This window comes from Euprymna scolopes, chromosome 18, assembly GCF_053919585.1.
Source record: "Euprymna scolopes isolate OS-2025 chromosome 18, ASM5391958v1, whole genome shotgun sequence".
Lineage (NCBI taxonomy): Eukaryota > Metazoa > Mollusca > Cephalopoda > Sepiida > Sepiolidae > Euprymna > Euprymna scolopes.
In genome coordinates this window covers 100,476,519-100,494,286 of record NC_136499.1, presented here as the reverse complement: position 1 = coordinate 100,494,286, position 17,768 = coordinate 100,476,519, and the positions used below count along the sequence as shown (strand labels likewise).

Genomic DNA, 17,768 nt, shown 5'->3' with positions numbered 1-17,768 from the left:
AGGTTGCTCATTTTAATGATACCACTCCCATCTTCGTATCTCTTCAACTTTTTGATTTAAAAAGAATAGGAGGCTTTACTTTTGGAATGACCCTCATACTATTTTCTTTTTACTAGGATGTTGTCACTTATTAAGGCCTAACGGCCACTTAAGGATAAGGATTACTCAGTCATTAATGAGATTGAATTGTCAGGAGGACAATGAAACAATGATGATTCGTAATGGTGGAAATTGGGTAGAATTTAATTATTTAAGCAGACGGCTCAACAAGAACTTGTTTACATTGAACTTGAAACGGACCATGTTATAGCCATCCAGGAAGCAGCCCCACAGTATTGTGTTCCACAAACAGTCAGTTCTAGTATAGAAATTTGGTCATGGAATTTTTGTTGTCTAGAGGGAGAGATAATTCACAATGTAATCCTTTCAATCCCATTGTCTGGATGGCGTAAGCATGTCAGTGGATGACAATCAAGAAGGACATGGCTGAAAATTGTGCCTCACGATAGTCTGGCTTGAATGAAGCTCTCCTTGCGGGTTGGAGCTATATCTGCAAGATTGCAGGTTTTTATTCCTGATGCTCTCAGAGAAGCAAGGCCCAGAGGAAGCATACAACGTTGAGGGTTTGACCCAGGACTCACAAAAGAATGGTAGTTGCACATTCGCAAAAGCAATGTTATTATCTTTACTCCATGGATTTATGGTTCCATGCCTGAATCGTCCTTGCTTGGTATATGTAGAGGTAGAGATGACTAGAGAATGACAGATATTGGTGTTAGATTTTAAATGTAGTTCTATTAGCTTCAACTATACAATGGCGAGTTAGAGTTTGACTTTTTTTTAAAAATCCACAACAATGCAGAAAGGTAAATTAAGAATTCTTTAAACTCAATTCTTCATCTCAATTTAGGTTATTTTGTATTATTTGAATTATTCAGACTACTGTTCTCATCTTGAGTGTTACTTACACAATGTTTTAGCTTGCGTAACCTCGGATTTTCAGGTTTATTTTATCGAACTCAGGAATCTTTCTGTTAAACTTGTGAATCTACATTAAATTTCGAATGCCCCCTTGTATTTAATCCATGAGGATAGCATACTTTCATTCCGTCAGCCATGACCGGGTAGAAATCTTAAGCAATTTACAATCGTATTTTTTGCATAACCCGTAATGAAAATTGAACCTTTAACTTCCAGAAGAATGTTACAACTGAATTTGATATTTACAAAATCGTGAATAAAGTATTAGGTCAAATTCAGTTGTAAGGGATACTCTTCTGGAAATTGAATGTTCAAATATCATTGCGGGCAATACTTAGAATATAAAATGAGAACAGCAGTGTGAATACTTCAAATAATACAAGTTATCAAAAAATTCAGAAACACAATCTTAATGTGGGCTAGTTTATATAATATTTTTGGACTCCCCTGTATCCATTTGTAAATGCCTATTCTGTGATTTTGCCTTCACTGTTAATGTAGCCATACCCTGAAAGTTTTATTTAGTTACGGTTGCATTCGTGTGTGCTGACAATCTTTGAAGATGACTTTGCAGATGTTTTTTTTTGTTTGTGTGTCAAATGATCAGATAATTTATTTTCTCAAGAGCTGTGTCTTCATGTCAATCAACCACATTTTATTTTCTCTGGTAAAGTGTAGGTCTGTAAAAAGTATGTTTTATTTATTCATGCCAGGTACTGTTTACAGTACATCAGACCCGATATTCAACATGTACACATCTCCCTAAACTATCCCAATTTTAATATTCCTCTGAGCTCATCAGATCTGAGTCAGTCTTTAAGACACACATTAAACATCCATAATAACATTTTGTTATCATTTCTCTCCACCACTGGCTAACAAATATGGTATAATCAATATATATCGCATAATAAACATATATGGCATAACCAACATATATGGCATAACCAACATAAATGGCATAATCAACATATATGGCATAATCAACATATATGGCATAATCAACATATATCGCATAATCAACATATATGGCATAACCAACATATATGGCATAACCAACATATATGGCATGACCAACATATATGGCATAATCAACATATATGGCCTAACCAACATATATCGCATAGCTAACATATATGGCATAATCAACATATATGACATAATCAACATATATCGCATAATCAACTTATATAGAATAACCAACATACATGGCATAACCAACATATATGGCATGACCAACATATATCGCATAATCAACATATATGGCATAACCAAAATATATCGCATAATCAACATATATGGCATAATCAACATATATAGCATAATCAACATATATGGTATAATCAATATATATCGCATAATCAACATATATGGCATAATCAAAATATATCGCATAATCAACATATATGGCATAATCAACATATATCGCACAATCAATAATGGCATGACCAGCATATATGGCATAACCAACATATATGGGATGACCAACATATATCACATAATCAACATATATGGCATGACCGACATATATGGCATCACCAACATATATCGCATAATCAACATATATCGCATACCTAACATATATGGCATAACTACCATATATTGCATAATCAACATATATGGCATAATCAGCATATATGGCATGACCAACATATATGGCATAACCAACATATATGGCATAATCAACGTATATGGCATAATCAACATATATGGCATAACCAACATAGATTTCATAACCAACATATATGGCATAATAAACATATATTGCATAACCAACATATATGGCATAATCAATATATATCACATAATCAAAATATATGGCATAATCAATATATATCACATAATCAACATATATCGCATAACCAAAATATGTCACATAATCAACATATATTGCATAATCAACGTATATGGCATAATCAACATATATGGCATAACCAACATATATGGCATAACCAACATATATGGCATAACCAACATATATTGCATAATCAACATATATTGCATAATCAACATATATTGCATGACCAACATATATCGCATAATCAACATATATGGCATAACCAACATATATGGCATAACCAACATATATGGCATAACCAACATATATGGCATAACCAACATATATGGCATAATCAACATATATTGCATAATCAACATATATTGCATAATCAAAATATATTGCATGACCAACATATATTGCATAATCAACATATATGGCCTAATCAGCATATATGGCATGACCAACATATATGGCATAACCAACATATATGGCATAATCAACATATATGGCATAATCAACATATATGGCATAATCAACATATATTGCATGACCAACATATATTGCATAATCAACATATATGGCCTAATCAGCATATATGGCATAACCAACATATATGGCATAACCAACATATATGGCATAATCAACATATATTGCATAATCAACATATATTGCATGACCAACATATATCCCATAATCAACATATATGGCATAACTAACATATATGGCATAATCAACATATATGGCATAATCAACATATATTGCATAATCAACATATATGGCATAACCAACATATATGGAATAACCAACATATATGGCATAACCATCATATATTGTATAACCAAAATATATCGCATAATCAACATATATGGCATGACCAACATATATGGCATAACCAACATATATTGCATAATCAACATATATTGCATAATCAACATATATCGCATAACCAACATATATGGCATAATCAACATATATCGCATAACCAACATATATGGCATAATCAACATATATCGCATAATCAACATATATTGCATGACCAACATATATCGCATAATCAACATATATGGTATAATCAACATATATGGCATAACAAACATATATGGCATGATCAACATATATGGCATAAAAAACATATATGGCATAACCAACATATATGGCATAACCATCATATATGGTATAACCAAAATATATCGCATAATCAACATATATGGCATGACCAACATATATGGCATAACCAACATATATTGCATAATCAACATATATTGCATAATCAACATATATCGCATAATCAACATATATGGCATAACCAAAATATATGGCATAACAAAAATATATTGCATAATCAATATATATGGCATGACCAACATATATGGCATAACCAACATATATTGCATAACCAACATATATCGCATAATCAACATATATAGCATAATCAACATATATGGCATAATCAACATATATGGCATAACCAACATATATGGCATAATCAACATATATGGCATAACCAACATATACGGCATAATCAACATATATGGCATAACCAACATATATGGCATAATCAACATATATCGCATAATCAACATATATGGCATGACCAGAATACATGGCATAACCAACATATATGGCATGACCAACATATATCGCGGAATCAACATATATGTTGTAACCAACATATATGGCATGACCAACGTATATGACATGACCAACATATTTTGCATGACCAATATATATGGCATAACCAACATATATTGCATAATCAACATATATGGCATAATCAACATATATGGCATAATCAACACATATCGCATAATCAACATATATCACATAATCAACATATATGGGATAATCAACGTATATCACATAATCTATATCGCATAACCAACATATATGGCATAATCAACATATATTTCATGACCAACATATATGGCATAACCAACATATATAGCATGACCAACATATATTGCATAATCAACATATATCACATAATCAACATAAATCGCATAACCAACATATATGGCATGATCAACATATATTGCATGACCAACATATATGGCATAATCAACATATATGGCATAACCTACATATATTGCATAATCAACATATATGGCATAATCAACATATATCACATAATCAACATATATTGCATAATCAACATATATGGCATAATCAACATATATCACATAATCAACATATATCGCATAACCAACATATATGGCATGACCAACATATATGGCATAACCAACATATATGGCATAACAACAATATATTGCATAATCAACATATATCGCATAACCAATATATATGACATAACCAACATATATGGCATAACCAACATATATGGCCTAATCAGCATATATGGCATGACCAACATATATGGCATAACCAACATATATGGCATAACCAACATATATGGCATAATCAACATATATCGCAAAATAAACATATATTGCATGACCAACATATATCGCATAATCAACATATATGGCATAATTAACATATATGGCATAATCAACATATATGGCATAACAAACATATATCGCATAATCAACATATATGGCATAACCAACATATATGGCATAACCAACATATATGGCATAACAATCATATATGGTATAAGCAAAATATATCGCATAATCAACATATATGGCATGACCAACATATATGGCATAACCAACATATATTGCATAATCAACATATATTGCATAATCAACATATATCGCATATTCAACATATATGGCATAACCAACATATATGGCATAACCAAAATATATCGCATAATCAACATATATGGCATGACCCACATATATAGCATAACCAACATATATCGCATACTCAACATATATCACATAATCAACATATATGGCATAACCAACATATATGGCATGACCAACATATATGGCATAACGAACATATATGGCATAACCAACATATATTGCATAATCAACATATATCGCATAACTAACATACATGGCATAACCAACATATATGGCATAACCAACATATATGGCATAATCAGCATATATGGCATGACCAACATATATGGCATAACCAACATATATGGCATAACCAACATATATGGCATAATCAACATATATCGCATAATCAACATATATTGCATTACCAACATATATCGCATAATCAACATATATGGAATAATCAACATATTTGGCATAACAAACATATATGGCATGATCAACATATATGGCATAACACACATATATTGCATAAGCAACATATATGGTATAACCATCATATATTGCATAATCAACATATATTGCATAATCAACATATATTGCATAATCAACATATATCGCATAATCAACATATATGGCATAACCAACATATATGGCATAACAAAAATATATCGCATAATCAACATATATGGCATGACCAACATATATGGCATAACCAACATATATTGCATAACCAACATATATCGCATAATCAACATATATAGCATAATCAACATATATGGCATAATCAACATATATGGCATAACCAACATATATGGCATAATCAACATATATGGCATAACCAACATATATAGCATAATCAACATATATCGCATAATCAACATATATGGCATGACCAGCACATATGGCATAACCATCATATATGGCATGACCAACATATATCACAGAATCAACATATATGTTGTTACCAACATATATGGCATGACCAACGTATATGACATGACCAACATATATGGCATGACCAACATATATGGCATAACCAACATATATCGCATAATCAACATATATTGCATAATCAACATATATGGCATAATCAACACATATCGCATAATCAACATATATCACATAATCAACATATATGGCATAATCAACGTATATCACATAATCTATATCGCATAACCAACATATATGGCATAATCAACATATATTGCATGACCAACATATATGGCATAACCAACATATATGGCATAATCAACATATATGGCATAATCAACATATATGGCATAATCAACATATATCACATAATCAACATATATGGCATAACCAACATATATTGCATAATCAACATATATCACATAATCAACATATATGGCATTATCAACATATATCACATAATCAACATAAATCGCATACCCAACATATATGGCATAATCAACATATATTGCATAATCAACATATATGACATAATCAACATATATGGCATAACCAACATATATTGCATAATCAACATATATGGCATAATCAACATATATCACATAATCAACATATATGGCATAACCAAATTTATTGCATAACCAACATATATTGCATAATCAACATATATGGCATAATCAACATATATCACATGATCAACATATATCGCATAACCAACATATATGGCATAATCAACATATATCGCATAACCAACATATATGGCATAATCAACATATATCGCATAACCAACATATATGGCATAATCAACATATATCACATAATCACCATATATGGCATAACCAACATATATCGCATAATCAACATATACGACATAACCAACATATATGGCATAATCTACATATATCGTATAATCAACATATATGACATAACCAACATATATCGCATAACCAACATACATGGCATAATCAACATATATGACATAACCAATGTATATTGCATAACCAACATATATGGCATAATCAACATATATGGTATAACCAACATATATGGCATAACCAACATATATGGCATAATCAACATATATTGTATAACCAACATATATTGCATAACCAACATATATTGCATAATCAATATATATGATATAACCAACATATATGACATAACCAACATATATGGCATAATCAACATATATGGCATAACCAACATATATGACATAACCAACATATATCGCATAACCAAAATATATCGCATAATCAACATATATTGCATAATCAACGTATATGGCATAATCAACATATATGGCATAACCAACATAGATTTCATAACCAACATATATGGCATAATAAACATATATCGCATAACCAACATATATGGCATAATCAATATATATCACATAATCAAAATATATGGCATAATCAATATATATCACATAATCAACATATATCGCATAACCAAAATATATCGCATAATAAACATATATTGCATAATCAACGTATATGGCATAATCAACATATATGGCATAACCAACATATATGGCATAACCAACATATATGGCATAATCAACATATATGGCATAACCAACATATATCGCATAACCAACATATATGGCATAATCAATATATATGGCATAACCAACATATATGGCAAAACCAACATATATTGCATCATCAACATATATGACATAACCAACGTATATGACATAACCAACATATATGCCCTAACAAACATATATAGCATAACCAACATATATGGCATAACCAAGTTATATGACATAACCAACATATATTGCATAACCAACATATATGCCATAACCAACATATATGGCATAATCAACATATATGGCATAACCAACATACATGGCATAACCAACATATATGACATAACCAACATATATCGCATAACGAACATATATCGCATAACCAATATATATGGCATAACCAATCTATATTACATAACCAACATATTTGGCATAACCAACATATATGGCATAACCAACGTATATGGCATAACCAACGTATATGGCATAACCAACATATATGGCATAACCAATCTATATGACATAACCAACATATATGGCATAACCAACATATATCGCATAACCAACATATATCGCATAACCAACATACATCGCATAACAAACATATATGACATAACCAACATATATCGCATAACGAACATATATCGCATAACCAATATATATGGCATAACCAATCTATATGACATAACCAACATATATGGCATAACCAACATATATGGCATAACCAACGTATATGGCATAACCAACGTATATGGCATAACCAACGTATATAGCATAATCATGTTTACACACCAGTTCTCATTAGATCACTGAGGTCAAACAACGTTCAGCGGGGTCAATGTTTGATGGGTGACCATTTCGGAATACCAGGTGTTTTATATAGAAGGACATCAACAGCTCTTTGCAAGAATTGCAATAACCTAAAGTTGTCATCTCCTCTGATCAGGGTATGCATATACTTGGAGGATGGATGTGAATTTAATATTACCATGACACTTTGTCCTTTGGAGGAACTCAGTTCAACCAGGCTAGAGTGAACAATGTTTAACAAAAAAATATTGCCATCCAACACAAGACAGCATGCTAAACAGATATTGAACCAATTATGATGATGATAATTATAATGATGATGATGATGCAACACATGTCCTCAACTCTTACTGGCAGGCTCTTCTTTCATACATTATCACATTGTGCACACATGCTTGATAGCCTCTTCCCTTTTTTTGTCAGTGTGATAACATATGGAAATGAAACTTGGCCAGTGAAGGTTGAGGACATGTGTTGCATGGAGGGAAATGGTATGAGAATGATACGATGATATGGTGAATGTTTGAATGTGTAGTGTGAGTCTTAAAGACAGACTTAGATTTCTCCAAAGAAGTTTAAAACAAGACAAGATAGAGAGATGATGAATGCAAAACAGGAGACTTTTTTTGGTATAGTCACGTTGAAAGAATGGTTGATAATTCTTAGGTTTATAGATGTAGAATAGGTAAGGTAACAGGTTCAATTAACAAGAGAAGGACCAGAAAAACATGGGAAAAGTGGTACTGACGATGACGTTGACGATGATGATGATGAAGAATGTGTTGTTGACAAAAAACTTCAGTTGCAACGAAAAGCAAATTCAATATTAAAAAAAAAGAAAAGAAGTTGGAAACAAAAATGTGGAAACCTTTTTCGAGTTGGTCACACGTTTGTGTCAGTCTCAGTGTTTCTTCTTTATAAAAATGAAGCTGTCTTGTCACATTGGAAAATTCTTCAAGATTTCCACGTTCTTTTGTTTCAGCTAAAACAATTCGAGAAATACATCAGAGAGAAATTTTCAGAACAATTTGCACATATGCCTCAAAACAAACTTTGCTAGAAAAAAAAATGGTCTTTAAAAAGAGGTAGTTTGCTTGAAGCATTGTCTAGTGTGTAAATAAAGGAAATTTATAGAAGACAATACAATGCAGAGGTATAATGGATTGACAAGAACTTAAGCAAATTAAGACATATAATGGTGGAATAACCTATGCAGATTTACCCTTATTAATACAATATATGTTTTTTTTATATATTTTATACTTGCATCAGTATGGTCAGATAGAAGTTTCATATTGTATAATATTTCGGAAAAAAATTCCTTCATCAGACATGTGTTCGACTTTAGTCCAAACATACTAAGACTATTGTCAGTTTCACAGAAATTGAAAATTAATTTTATTTATTTTAAAAATCTATTGCTATTCTTTAAAGTTAATATTGTAAGGCTTGTGTTAATATTCAATATTATTCCATTTATTTTATTTCTTATATTTCATTTTATTTTTCTGTGTATTTATAACTAATATGAATTTTGTTTGAGTTTTAATTTATTTTCTGCATTCGTATTAAAAGATTTCATATGTTTAAATTTAATTATTTAAAGGGAGATAACTTTGTTAAATGGTTTTAAAAAGTTGGCCATTTCAAAGAATTATTCTTCATGCATACAGCATAATCACGCTAGATCACCAAAGTTAAGCAAATTTGAGTCTGGTCAGTATTAAGTGGGTACTCATTTGGGAATACCAGGTCTTGTATGTGCTCTGCTTATCTCTGCATTGTTTCCAGTCGTCCTGGACTTCTTTTTGCCACTGGAATTAGACAGTGCCGACTCAGAAAAGGTGAGGTTTGGGATTGTGCTACCCTTACTTCAGGCATTCTTACAAGGGTTATCCATTGTCTCCTGAGACAGAACAGAGGCGATTCATTCATTCATCAATCCCAAAATGAATTCAGATTTTCAAATTTTTCAGAAATTTCTAACGGATTCAAATTCTCTCATGCACCCATAGATAGACACGCATGATGTCTGGTAGCTAAATATCTATGAACAGATATGCAATGGCGAATGAACCCATTTACCAATGGACAGACCAGAAATAGATAATGTATGGATTGGCACTCATAATGTACGATATCAAAATATTGTTATGTACTGACGATGTGTGATATCAAAACATATGTTACCACAGGGGTTCTCAATCTTGCTTCGCCTATGCATGCCTTCTACCATTTATAAGAATGCCCCCCCCCATTTCCTGTTCTTTCCTAGATTGCCTGTCTCAAAAAGTGCACTGTAAATAATAATTTTAACCATTTTGAGAATGCAGGGCTTAATCAAATTTTCCCCAAGTGTATGTGTTTTTTTTTTCTGTGTTGCTAGTTCAAGTGCTATGACATATGAAGTTTCAGTAATTTTCTGGTTTTCTTCTTTAAAATCTTCCCATGGTGTTCATAAAAATATTTGTTCCTGTCTTTGTGATGATGACGAACATTTTGCAAATGTTGCTTCATCTTTGCTGGTTTCATAGAATCATTTGTTAAAACTTTACGACAAATAATACACTGGGGCCTTTCTTCTTTATTTATGATGATGGATGTGAATCCATATTCAATATATTAATGATTGTATTTTCTTTTTTCCATACTCATGATGAGCTCCAAATTCTGTAATTAAAAACAAGAAAATGTTAAAACTACAGGGTGTCCACAAAGTCTGGCTACATTATGTAGTCAGACTTTGTGGAAGCATCCTGTAGATTATGTAGCCAGACTTTGTGGGCATATATATATATATATATATATATATATATATATATACTAGCTGTACCCTGCCACGCGTTGCAGTGGCTCAATTTGGTGTAATGGAAAAATTTAATAAAAGAGAAAATGCATGTTTCTTATATTAGTACAGCAATCCATTGCAAAAAGTGAAAAAGAAGGCGAAACTGAAAAAAATGGTGCTCTTGCAGAATTTGATCTGGATCCTCAAGAGTTTCTGTCAATCATTCATGTTTTGGACTTGACCAACAATCAGTGGATGAAGCCGAACGTAGCAAAAATGTTGAAACGCTAAATGCTTTTTTTTTTTTTGTTGTTTTAAAAAATGTGATTTAGTAATTAATATTTGGTTGATGGTGGGGGAGGGGGGGTTACTATACACAGATTCGAAAAAGTCGTCCAAAAACAAATAAATGAAAGCAAAGGTAAGGTAATTTACGTTTCTACCTAATTGGATAATTGTTTAGTGTTTTTATGTAATGTAAAATGTTTAATTGGCTTTAAAAACAGAAATGGTCGCGAATTCTGTTGAATACGTTAAGTTTGGGAAAGTAAGTTGAAAACTAAAAACTATACAAAACAGTGTCTGAAACTCACCGAACATATGTTACCATGACATAGGCTGGCATAATGGATAGGTTTCTGACAGTATTTTGTATAGTTTTTTTAGTTTTAACTCACTTTCTCTAACTTAAAGTAATCAACAGTGTCCACCACCATTTGTAGCTTTCAAATACACCAATAAACACTGTTTTTTGAGCCGACTAAACGTTACATTAAATGAAAAGGGTTTATATTACTAAACACAGATACAAAGAAGTTGTCAAAAAATAAATATATAACAAATAAATGTTATCAAAGGCAAGAAAAGTAAGTGTTCTACCTAACTGGATAAGATTTTAGTGTTTTTATGTAATGTATAATCGGTTCAAAAACATTCAATGTTTATCGGTATATCTGAAAAATACAAATGGCGGCAGACTGTATCGAACATGTTCAGTTTGGGGAACTTTTGGGAAAATGAGTTTAAACTAAAAATACTGTTAGGAACTCACTCAATATATGTTACCATGATGTAGGCTGGCATATAATCGGTGGTTTTAAACTTTTGCTCGATACAGGTGACGACTTTTAAAAATCCCTTTTAGTGATTACCTGGTTTGAGGATATTTGTACAACTAAACGGCAAATCTGCTCAAAAAACTCCGGTATTATTTTACTTTAAGGCCCGTTTCACGTTCATATATAACGAAATATTTTATTGTAGATTTCGGTGTGCTAAAAACGAATCTGCAAACCGTTTACGTAGCAAAAAAAAAAGTTTTCATGACATTCATGAAATTACTTTTTCGAAAAGTGGGTGATCACTTTTCAATGTAAATTTAACTTAGAATGAGCACCCACTTTCTGGCCACCTGAGAGAGGGGCATTTTTCTGTTTCTTGGCTAAAAAGTTTTTTGTTTGATTTCTTTTGCATGGTAATAACCCCTGAACTCTGGGACTATTTTCCATTTAACAGCCGTAGCCTTCGTTTACGCTATTCGTAAGCATAAACGAAAGCTGTTTAGCCAATAAACATGGGAAAAAATCCCCCCTCTCTCAGGTGGCTAGAAAGTGGGTGCTCATTTTAAGTTAAATTTACATGGAAAAGTGATCGCCACTTTTTCGAAAAAGTAATTTCTTCATATCATAAAAACTATTTTTTTGTGACGGAAACGGTTTGCAGATTCGTTTTTAGCACACCAAAATCTACAAAAAAAATTTTGTTATTTACGAACGTGAGAAGCACAGCCCTTAATGGAAAATTATATCAAAAATCCGGGGGAAAATAGTTTTCAATAAAAACAGCAAATGAATTCGATAGAAAAAAAATGGATGCTATTTTTTTTTTCTTTCTGTGTGTTTCTTGGCTAAAAAGTCTTTTTGTTTGATTTCTTTTGCATGGTATTAACCCCTGAACTCTGGGACTATTTTCCATTTCACAGACGTAGCCTTTGTTTATGCTATGCGTGAGCATAAACGAAAACTGTTAAATATGCATTCGCGTACCAAATTGCCTTGTCAAAAAAACCTTTAAGCCAATAAACACGAAAATAAATGCCCCTTCCTCAGGTGGCCAGAAAGTGGGTGCTCATTTTAAGTTAAATTTAGATGGAAAAGTGATCACCCACTTTTCGGAAAAAAAAATTTCTTCAGATCATGAAAACTATTTTGATACTCCTTGGGCGTTGAGTTCCATGGCGACCCGCAGAATTATTTAATGGTCGTTCCCTTTGTACCCCCCTAGTCAAGGCTAACGCATGCGCACGTAAAATTTTTTATTTATTTATTTACGTGGTGGAGTTTCTATACTGATAGGTTTTTTGAAATTTTTTCACTGGATTATTATTGATTGAACACTAACCAGATTATGAAAAAAAATTGAAAAAAAAAAAAAAAATCATTTCAACATTTGAAAGGGATACTCACTTTTTAGTTACCACGTTCTGGTAAATCGGTCACTTTTTATTTATTTATTTATTTTTTTTCTAAATACGGAAGTGTCTTCGGGAGATATAAAATGGTCGCATGTTGACGAAGCAATGTATCGGGAGGCGTACGGGATTAAAAATTATTGGTAAATTTTTAGATTAGGTCCACCTCCTCAATTTTCTTTTAAATGACGACTTGAAATGGTTTTCGACTATGCTGAATACGAAAATCGCATCGAAATTTTGCAGAAATAAGTAGTTATCAAGATATAAAAAGTTGTATTATGCATTGTAATCTTTGGCGGCCATCTTTTTTACGTGTGTGTATTTGTTTATGGCGCGTGTGCATGTAAAAAGATGGCCGCCGAAGAATACAATGCATAATACAACTATTTATTTCCGCCAAATTTCAATGCAATTTGCGTGTTCAGCATACTCGGAAACCTATAAATGTCGTCATTGAAAGGAAAATTGTGGAAGTAGACCTAATCTAAAAAAATACCAAATTATTAAGCATTTCTCCAGCATGTTAGTGAAATTTATAATACTTTAAAAAAATTAAAAAGAAACAAAACAAAAGTTTTGAAAAAAAACTCACCTTTCACAAAAACAATTTAAAAAAAAAAAAACACAAACTGACTAAATAAGTAAAAAAAAAAAATAATTAAAAATCTCGAAACTTTATTTTCATGAAAACAATAAAAAAAAGTCCTGTTCTCTCTATTTTTTTTTCTTTGAGAAACAAATATATTTCTGATTTACAAATTCGGTAGAGACTCATTATTACTTTCTATGATTTTGATATACCGCGTTTTTATTGCTTACAAAATGGGTGACATTTATCAGAACGTTGTAACTAAAAAGTGAGCACCACTTTCAAATGTCGAAATAATGATTTCTTTTTTACATTTTTTTTTTTTTTAATAATCTGTTTAATTAGTGTCCAATCAATAATAATCCAGTGAAAAAAAATTCCAAAAACCTATAAGTATAGAAATTAAGCATGGGAGTAATGTTTGTACAACAACGTCGCCTTTCGCACTTTTACAAACATTTTTTTAAAAAAGTAACTAAACCATTTATTGATAATTTGTCATGTGTACAAACATTTATTTATTTACGTAGGCTTAACTCCTTTCATGAATAAGAAAAGTTTTACTCTTTAAGAATAATAAAAGGAAAAAGTTACTGAACATTTATAAAAAGGACTTCTTTTCATGAAGGCCAGAGGAATAGTTAGCCGAAAATTCGTGAAACAACAACAATAAATAAAAATGGTGCTAATGCAGAGAGCTGCGCTATTTTTTAAATCATATTTCCACGTTTAAATAACGTTTTACGATATGTTTTTTTTTTTTTTATTTATTCAATTGTAAGGTTAAAGTACAGAATAGGTACAAAACATCCTTACCTCCCCATGTTAAGAATGACTTTTTAAATAATAACATTATTTCAGCACGGATCACTCTCTGCATGAGTAATCTTATATAGAAAAAAAAACAAAAAACTCAAAAGCAAGCAACAAACTTTTTTTTTTTTTTTGGCCTTTTATAATAAAGAAAAGATGTGTAAATTAAAAAATTTGGAAGATAAACAAATTAAATATGTTTTTTTTGTTTTTTTTTTTACTTATCGAATTAACAGAAAATGAAACCTTTCGTCAATTCGTGGCTGTGAAATGAATCGAACCGGAAGTTCAGTTTTATCAACAGAACAGATTCACAGAAACGATAAATAAATATATTTATTTTATTTAATATTTTAATTTTAATTAGGTAAATTTATTTTAATAACATAAAAACATACCTCGACTCTAAAAATGGGTTGTCTGAAAATTTCAAATAAATTGGTAACGTATAAACATGGTTTTATTTCTTTAGAACGAACCAACTTTACATTTTTATATATATATATATATATATATATATATATATATATATATATATATATATGTATACATGCCCACAAAGTCTGGCTACATAATCTACAGGATGCTTCCACAAAGTCTGACTACATAATGTAGCCAGACTTTGTGGACATCCTGTATAGATGGATTGAAAATTCACACCCTGAGAATCAAAAATTCACACCTGGGTGATCATCTTGGCCAAAAGGACAAGAAAAGCTTAAAAAGCTAAGAACAGCATCTATTAACAACAGACCTTTGATCTTAACCAAAATGGCCAAGCACAAAAGTGTTACAGACTGGCCGACCGACCGACGGAGTGACTTATAGAGTCGTTTGCATGCGACTAAAAACGCATCCAATAATAATATTCCCAAAATAGTTTAAAAAGATTTTAAAAAAGTGTTTTCAATAATTCTTTTTTAAAAAAAGAGCACAAAAGTGTTTTCAAAACTAATTTCAATAATTCTTAATTAAAATAAGACCAAAGAACTTTTCAATGATTATTAAATAAAAAAGAAAGATCTGAAAAACGTAATAAAAAAAAAAAAGAACATGTACAGGAGAGATATAGGCATGAGATTCTGGTAGCAGCCACACCGGAAGTTAGGAAGTACGTTAGCTGACTATAACCCATTTATTTATAGACAAATATGCATTACGTTTCATACGAAAATAATACCATGTCCACATGATGGATATTCATTACTGAAACTTGATGGCTAAGTCAGGCATATATTGAAGTTTATTCGTACTGAATATGATTGGCTTGTAGAAAAAGTTGTGAATTTTATCAATGATTTTATGAGTGACATTTTCACCCTGTACAAAGGCATAAATCATTTTTTTTTTTTTTTTTTGCACATCAAATCCACTTGTGTTTATCATTGAATGATGATAAAAAAGACTGCTGGATATTTTTAACCGAAACTTGCATTGCAGAAAGAATTGTGAATTTTATCAACGATTCCTTATGGCAATATGCCTTGTTTGAGATGGAAAAAAGTATGGCATTGGCAGGTGTTTATGCATCAAAACAACAAATATCTTATCTTCCGGAAAGTTGTAACTTTATGTCAATTAACCACTTTTTGCTTCTTCCGGTCAGGTGTGTGTCTGTGTCAAGTTGTTCAACAGTATATCTTATCAGAAGAAACAATTTTTTGTGTTAAGAAATATTAGTGAGTTAGCAGATGAAATGTTAGTTTTAGTAGTGGCAGGGGTTTGTAACAATAAATAGAAAAAAATAGGAATTTGTTTGTTTATTTGTTTGTTTGTGCTTAACAACCGATCAACCTTTCTATGGTCATTTAAGGTTATGCAGATTTAACGGAAATATTGGTGTGTTATTGTGTGTACCAAGTTTGAGAGGTTAGTTTATATTTTGATGAATAGGTTTATCTCTTTCAGAAAGTTTTTTTTTTTATTTTAGTTGGTTCTATTTTATTGGAAAGATCTTTAAGGTTGGTCTCATGAAAGTATTTATTTCAGTATGGAATGAAGTCAACATACTCTAGTAATAAATGTTTGACGGCAAGTTTCTCCTTGCATGCTGTGCATAATGAGGGTTCAGCACCTTCCAGTAGGTAAGAGTGTGTTAAATATGTAATCGATTTAATGCAACTTCTTTTTTTTTCTGTTAGAGTTGTTTTTTGCCTGCCATTCTCTGGTGATTGGTTTAATTTTTTGTAGTTTATTGCTTACACATTGATTCCATTCTTCCTGCCATTTGTTGGCGATCATTTTCAGGAATTTGTGGTGTGCTATTTAATTCATGTGTGGATGGCTTTAGTGATGAACTCGAGTAGGGAGGAGACAACTTTAAGCAGAGATGGTTCATTTTTTAATCATGAGATAATATGATTGTTGTCGG

General features: G+C 31.3%; 1 protein-coding gene across 2 annotated transcripts in view; it reads right to left on the bottom strand.

Annotated features, from left to right (window-relative positions):
• The window catches only part of LOC145297912 (uncharacterized), a 47,151-nt gene that overhangs the window by 14,763 nt on the left and 14,620 nt on the right, over nt 1–17,768 (bottom strand). Inside the window, exon 4 of one of the 2 annotated variants that reach the window (XM_080144249.1) lies at nt 9,603–9,716. The exons of the other annotated variant lie outside the window; for it this stretch is intronic. Within the exon in view, the coding sequence (XP_080000375.1) occupies nt 9,603–9,716 (114 nt within the window). The remainder of the gene's footprint in view (nt 1–9,602; nt 9,717–17,768) is intronic. 2 annotated transcript variants of the gene reach the window in all.